This window comes from Pseudorca crassidens, chromosome 11 (genome assembly GCF_039906515.1).
Source record: "Pseudorca crassidens isolate mPseCra1 chromosome 11, mPseCra1.hap1, whole genome shotgun sequence".
NCBI lineage: Eukaryota > Metazoa > Chordata > Mammalia > Artiodactyla > Delphinidae > Pseudorca > Pseudorca crassidens.
This window is the reverse complement of record NC_090306.1, coordinates 44,889,701-44,896,211: the sequence shown is the minus strand read 5'-3', so window position 1 is coordinate 44,896,211 and position 6,511 is coordinate 44,889,701. Positions and strand designations below refer to the sequence as shown.

The following is a 6,511-nucleotide window of genomic DNA, read 5'->3' as shown; positions in this document are numbered from 1 at the left end:
CCCACCCTTGCCTTTCACCCCCTCACTCACCTCTCTACTCTTACGGCATTGCTTCCCTCATTTCCTTTTCTCCATCCCTCCAGTGACTGGATTTGAGAGGAAGAGAAATGGAGCACCCCTGCCCCACCCCCCGCCCCAAACCAAAACTATGTGGAATGACAGTAGATTTTTAAAATCTGGATTTCTGTGCAGTGGTTGAGTCCTTAAACATTAGCAATTGGTCTCATCAGCCTGGTTGTATCTCCAAAGTGGGCGTTCTTTTCATGCTGTCCTGTCCCCTCACCCAAACATAAATCGAAGTGGTCCCCAAAGAAAGGGCCCTCTAGCCTCTTCCATGACTCTGCCTAGGGACTGCTCAGGGTCTGCACCCAGAGGTGTACAGGCCCCTCTTCAGGCCCGCTCAGCAGACCCCACGCATTCCCCCACCGTCATAACTCTCCTTCCCAAGTTTGGAAGGTGGTCACCTCGCCTCAGCCCCGCGGTTCGAGCTCAAAGAACACCACAGGTGTGAACAGTTACACAGACTTTATTTTTCACCCATTGAGCACAGGAAGGTCTGGGCAGGCAGAGGCGTCACCATCACCTCCCCTGGTTCACAGACACAGGCCGTGAGACTCGGTGGTGAGGGACAGGGGTCCCACCCCTCCCGCAGATCGCTATGGAATTATCACGGCAACGCGTTTGTTCTCAGTCCTATTTACACCAGGGAGTGTGGAGAGGGTACATTTCTTACACCAAAAATATATACTTTGGAATCTCTAAAACAAAAATATCTCTATCTCTACAGGAGACCTACTAGAAAGAACACAGAAAACGAGGGAAATGTACCAGCACCTCAAGCCGTCCCCTTCCGTGGGAAGGTCGCTCTGCTCTCCACCTGACACCATGTGCTTGGGAGGGCAGCCGTATCTAACCAATCAGACAGACAGACACAGATCAACGAGGGGGAGGCTTATCGTCTTGGAGGAGTGAATATGGGAGAGAGGCATGGGGAGGAGGATTTTGGCCTCTTTTGCAAAAGGAGTTAATTGCATATTCAGTTTGGTACTTCTGTTTCCAACATTATTGCACATGTGAAAAACCTGCATGTTGGAGTCAACTGCAAACCTGCTAAGAGAACCCAAGCTCTGCTGATTTCTGCTGGGCTCGGGAAAGGGCTGTGAGTGGGCTCGCTCTCTCTCAGAAATATTAATGCCATCAGCTAGAAGAAAACTTCTGTATTCTCCAATGCTGAAAGTGGGTTAAAGAAAATGCTATTCTTTTTCTTTCCAGAAGGATCAGAAACCATTCCATTCCCTTTGAGCACAGAATCTTCTAAAAGAATTATGCTTAATGGATGAATCATGCCACTTTCTGAATTTTCCTCTTGAAAAGATTCACGTGACACTCCTTTCCTCTTTCCAAGCTTCAGGCAATCATATAGTTACTTCACACTTCTTTCGGTGGTGAAAATCAGCCTCCTTTCCGATAAAGAAATGTGAGCTGAGTCAACTACCCATTCTCTGTAATTAATGCAAGACCCCAAGGGCACCAAGAATTATAAAGAGTAGATTCGGGCTTCCCTGGTGGCGCAGTGGTTGAGTCCGCCTGCCGATACAGGGGACACGGGTTCGTGCCCCAGTCCGGGAGGATCCCGCACGCTGCGGAGCGGCTGGGCCCGTGAGCCATGGCCGCTGAGCCTACGCGTCCGGAGCCTGTGCTCCGCAACGGGAGAGGCCACAACAGTGAGAGGCCCGCGTACCGCAGCAAAAAAAAAAAAAGAGTAGATTTGGCAGAAAAATCCCTTCTATTTGGTTTTGGAATGTCTTTTTCTATTTACACCGAAATATGGATGGCCCTGAGGGCTTGAGAATCCTTAGTCCCTCACCCTAAATAAGGCAAATAACCGTAAGTCTCACCTTTTTGAGAAGCCCCAGAACCGTCCAGCCTCCTCCCCCTCTCACCAGCCCTAACTGGCCGTGGTGGTTAGGACCTCTGACCAAGAACTTCCTCCCTCCAAGGAAAACTTGACAGACTGAGGAAAAGGCAGAAAGGACGGGAAGGAGTATGTGAAAAAGCTGAGTCAGTACAAGGGGGAAGAGCTTAGACGCTGTCTCATTTGGCCAGTCAGGGCCGACAGGAAGGATTTCTACCTTAGGAGTCCTGGCAGCTACAACTAAAAGAAAGTCAAGAAGCCTGAGAACAACCGATGCATGTTGAATGTCCTGCCAGGATATGGCTTGGGAACCTGAGAAGTCTGAGGAAGGTGTAAGAAGGTGGCACTAACTCTCCAGCAAAAGAAGACACTTAGAGAAGCTGATTAAGTAGCAGAGAGAACATACTTAATAGCATGTCTGACGCTGGTTAAAATGAAAGCCACGGGCCCTGGGCTCAAGCCTTCTCCTATGCATCAGGAAAATGTGGAGACTCCAAACGTGGACACTGAAGTTGACAGAGAAGCTGCAGGGAGAATTACTGATTCCTCTATTAAGAGAGAAGACTAGAGCACTGAGTAGGTAGAAAATAAAGTCGAACTGGGAATTGTGTTTTTTTGAATGACCGGAAACCAGATTCCCCAAACCAGAGACCTCTGAAGGTCTGACCTCTTGTCAGCCTGATATGTCAACAAAACCTAAGACTTAGCATATGCCAGATTTTTATCAAACATTTATGACTAATTTAAAAGCCAGACACATCTCAGACAAATAGAAATAGCAACTATTTATAACATCTTTTGAAAATATATGGTTCTCTACCCCAAAGGCAAATTTATACCAACAAGGAGAGGGGGATAGGAGCTGTGTGCAGTAAAGACCAGCTCTCTTGACAATCCCATTATCAGAAGTTTGAAATCATATACAGCTACAAAGAACTAGCCTGCATTTCCTGCAACCAGACGTGTTGAGCAATTTCACAGCATATTTCTGCTGGCCTTCACCTCCTATCTAAACCAACCCCCTCCGTAAGTCATGGGCTAGGACGTAACCCACCCACTTAGTGATGCCAGTTCTTCTGTTTAGAAGCAAGAGTCCACTCACCATCATTTTCTTAAATCTCCGGCCTCCCTCCCTTCCTCCTGTACACTGCTAGCCTATCAGGCATTGCCCTGCCAACACTCAAACGACTCCTGAATTTACCCTTGTCAGAAAAGAGGTGGACTACTTCTCTGGCCCAAGCAAGCCTGGGCATGGGAATTACCTAACTACCTGCTTTCTACCCCTAAATCAGTTTCTCATTAATGTTGAGCTTAAACACCTTTTTCTAAGACTAATCTACCTGTATTTGCCCTCAGGCAATTCTGTCAGAATAGAGAGGGGAAGCGCTAGAAGGGAGAATGACCATATTCTTTTGATGTCCCCACAGCTCAGGTGCATGAGGTTGTTTAGCAGCAGCAATGAAATCTCATGGATACACTCTCACTTGTTGGTAGACACACGTGCATACACACACAGGTACATACACGTGGCTGATGCTCCACCACCAGTCCCAGTCTCCTACCCTAACACCCCCCCCCCCCACTTGACTCTGCAACCCATAGTCACCAGCCACTGAGCAGGGAAGCAGCCAGGACTGGGGCTGAGGGATGGGTGGGACTCGGGAAAGATAAGAGAGGAAGAGTAGGGAATGGTTCCTACCACTGAGATGTAGCACAAACGAGGCTGGCTGTTGTTTGAAGAAAATCTAATAGCCTAAAAAGACTGGCACAGCCTTCCAAAGTAGCTAACGTTCCGAAGGCGCGGTAAGCTGGGAGGGTCTGGCTCAGGAAGCGTACTACACAGAGTTAACAAAGACCGGCTCCCCACTCTCGGGAAGCCTGCCAGCACAGGGCATCACAAGACGTCAGTGTGAGTAGAGAGGTTTTTCTGAGTGACTCTGCCACGTAGTTCTGTTGCATGATGGACTCTTCCCTGCCGTATTCCTCATCGCCACGCCGAGGCCAGGGGAACAGGTGAAGCGGTCACCACCCTCCCTATACACAAGTGGCAGGAAAAGATGGGCGGGGCAAGATGGGGGAAGAAAAGCGGCGGGGTGTGTGTGTGTGTGTGTGTGTGTGTGTGTGTGTGTGTGTGTGTGTCCTCAGGGAACAGAGAAGATGAAAAAGGAGGCATAAAGCTCACGGAAGCAGAGAGGGACAGGGAAAGTCAGCAAGAAAGCTTTTCCCAATGACAGGTTGCCTTATGATTTTTCTAAATTAGGTAGGTAGATGGGTACAATATTACATTTATCCTAACGTGACAAAATGTGAAGCTTTGGCTCTCAAAGATTTTAATGCCCATATAGTTCAAAGAAGCATGCCTGTTCCTGTCTGCAGCATATGAAAGGATGCCGAGGCTGCCCCTGAAACAGCCTTGTGAGTAGAAATCAGACAAGCCAGGAACAATACCCACAATTCAAAGGAATGTCATTTTAATAGTTGAAAGCCCGGTGACGTTCAGCCAATAGGCACTGGCATGGCCATACATACTGCTTGTTTACAGCAGGCATCCGTTCTGAGTGGTTGGTGCCCATTCTGTACCAGTTGTTAAGTATTTTGAAAATCATCTGTGTATTAAAAGGACTGACTCTAAGAGATAGGGAAATAGGAAAAAGGCAGGATTCCTTCAGTATCAAAGGTCCTTAGAGTAAGACTACCTGAATATATTTATGAGTCTACGGAATGCAAAATTCAATAAAGTTACGTAGCCAACTCTTCACCTATGAAAGGAGAGCACACCGACGGACGGTCCCACCGTACAAATATTTTCCAGGAGGGAAACTGAACTGATCAGATCCCCTGGGTACCGACATGCTTGCTAGTCACATTCTGTGCACAAAGGAAGGGAAAGTCTATACACAATGGAGCCCAAACCCTCGATATTCATTGCAAAAGAGAAGAGGAGACAGAAACCATAAATATAGTTTTAAACTAAATACCAAAATTAATTTCACCACTTACAGTTCATTTCCCAATGTGGCTTTTTACATCTGAAAGTCAGAACATCTGTCAACAAAAAAATCCAGGATGATGAAGGTGGTCTGGTCCATTGAGTTGGTGATGGTTTGCTACTAAGGCAGCTAAGGAGACATTACGTAAGCACTTGGATCTCTCCAGGAATGGAATCAGAGTGTGTCCTCAAGAGACAGCAGCAGGACATGGATGTTTCCACAACATGGCCAATTAAGAACACCTTATCTCCTTTTCTACTCACAAACGACTACAGTCAAACCTTTCCCAGATATCTAGAAAGCAGACACTATGACAAATCTTCAGGCTAGGAAGTCCTTCCTGGTGTCTAAACTAATTCCTTCTGTAGCCACTGAAGCTTGTTCTCTTACCCTATCAGTGGAGTTAGGAGAAGCTGTTCATCCTCACTCACCATCACTGATTTTCCCCCAGGCCTTTTCCTGTCTGAGCTAAGCAACTTCAATGTCCCCCTTGGCCCTTTCATCATCCAAGGTTCTTGCTGAGTTATGCAGACTGCTGCTAGGGAGCGATGAAGACGCACCAGGCCAGAGGCATCTTCTGGCTGTGGTGGTGAGCACTGCCAAGGCCCAGGGCTGACCCTCCTACGAGCAGACCCTCCTGGTGGCCTCTGGGTCTCGCCAGCATCCCCCAGAGCAGGCAACCAGACCAAGGCCCGGGGCTGCCCAGGAGCCCGCGGCCACTATGGGACTGGAGGGGCTTCCTTTTCCTCTCTGCTCTCCTCCTACATCCTCACCCTGTCCTTGAGCAAGAGGGACCTCACCGAGGAAATCCTCAGTGGCAGAATGGATCCGTACGGCTCAGCAGGCCAGCAGAGGGTTTCGGAGGAGATGTCTGGCAAATGGGAAGCTGGGTCTTCGGCGGTGGCAGTTCTGAAGAGAAAGAGAAGGAAGAGGAGAAGTACCAACGGGAGGTGGTCTTCTGCTTCCACACTCATACCAGGCGGTGCCCTCCGACGCACACCACCAATAACTGAATGCTCGCGTGGCTTCGACAGGACCAAGGACAGGGCCAGACTTGGGCTCGCTTCTTCTCTGAGACACTCGTCATCTTCTCTGTAACCAGAACTTCCCTGTGGCACCTCACGGCCCACATCCTCCATCCCAGCAAAGACTTTTAGTTGAAGAGACTGAATAAAAGTGTTACAATTAGACGAAAAGGGAACACATGATTCATTCCTGATTTTAACACAATACTTTGAAGATGTCAACACAATTTCGATCTGGCTGTATTTTAAGTTCATTTACAAGGAGACTAGTTCTCAACTAAAAATAACCGTGTGCGTTATACATTTCGACAGCTGCCTGGATTTTCCTCTGAAGGAAACAAGATTCTATATTTCACTCACATTCAGTACAGATTTCTTTTAACCCATTTGATGAAATAGCCCATCACTACCACCCACTGGTGGCTGTGGCTTTCCAAAGCACATCAGTTTCTCCTCAGAGCAGCCTTATGAGTGAGACAGTTATTATTACCCCCATTTCACAACTGAATAAACCGAGTACCAGAAACAGTGGTCTGCCAGGTTACACATGGAACTAACAGCTACGCCAAGTCTCCTAACCT

The 6,511-nt window shown here is 47.9% G+C and overlaps 1 protein-coding gene across 7 annotated transcripts in view; it reads right to left on the bottom strand.

Annotated features, from left to right (window-relative positions):
* Positions 1-510: 510 nt before the first annotated feature.
* Positions 511-6,511, bottom strand: part of SLC4A8 (solute carrier family 4 member 8) — an 83,239-nt gene continuing 77,238 nt past the window's right edge. For all 7 annotated transcript variants that reach the window (XM_067696576.1, XM_067696580.1, XM_067696574.1 and 4 more), the window contains one exon: positions 511-6,071. In XM_067696576.1, coding sequence (XP_067552677.1) covers positions 6,059-6,071 — 13 coding nt within the window. In that variant the 3' untranslated portion in view covers positions 511-6,058. The remainder of the gene's footprint in view (positions 6,072-6,511) is intronic.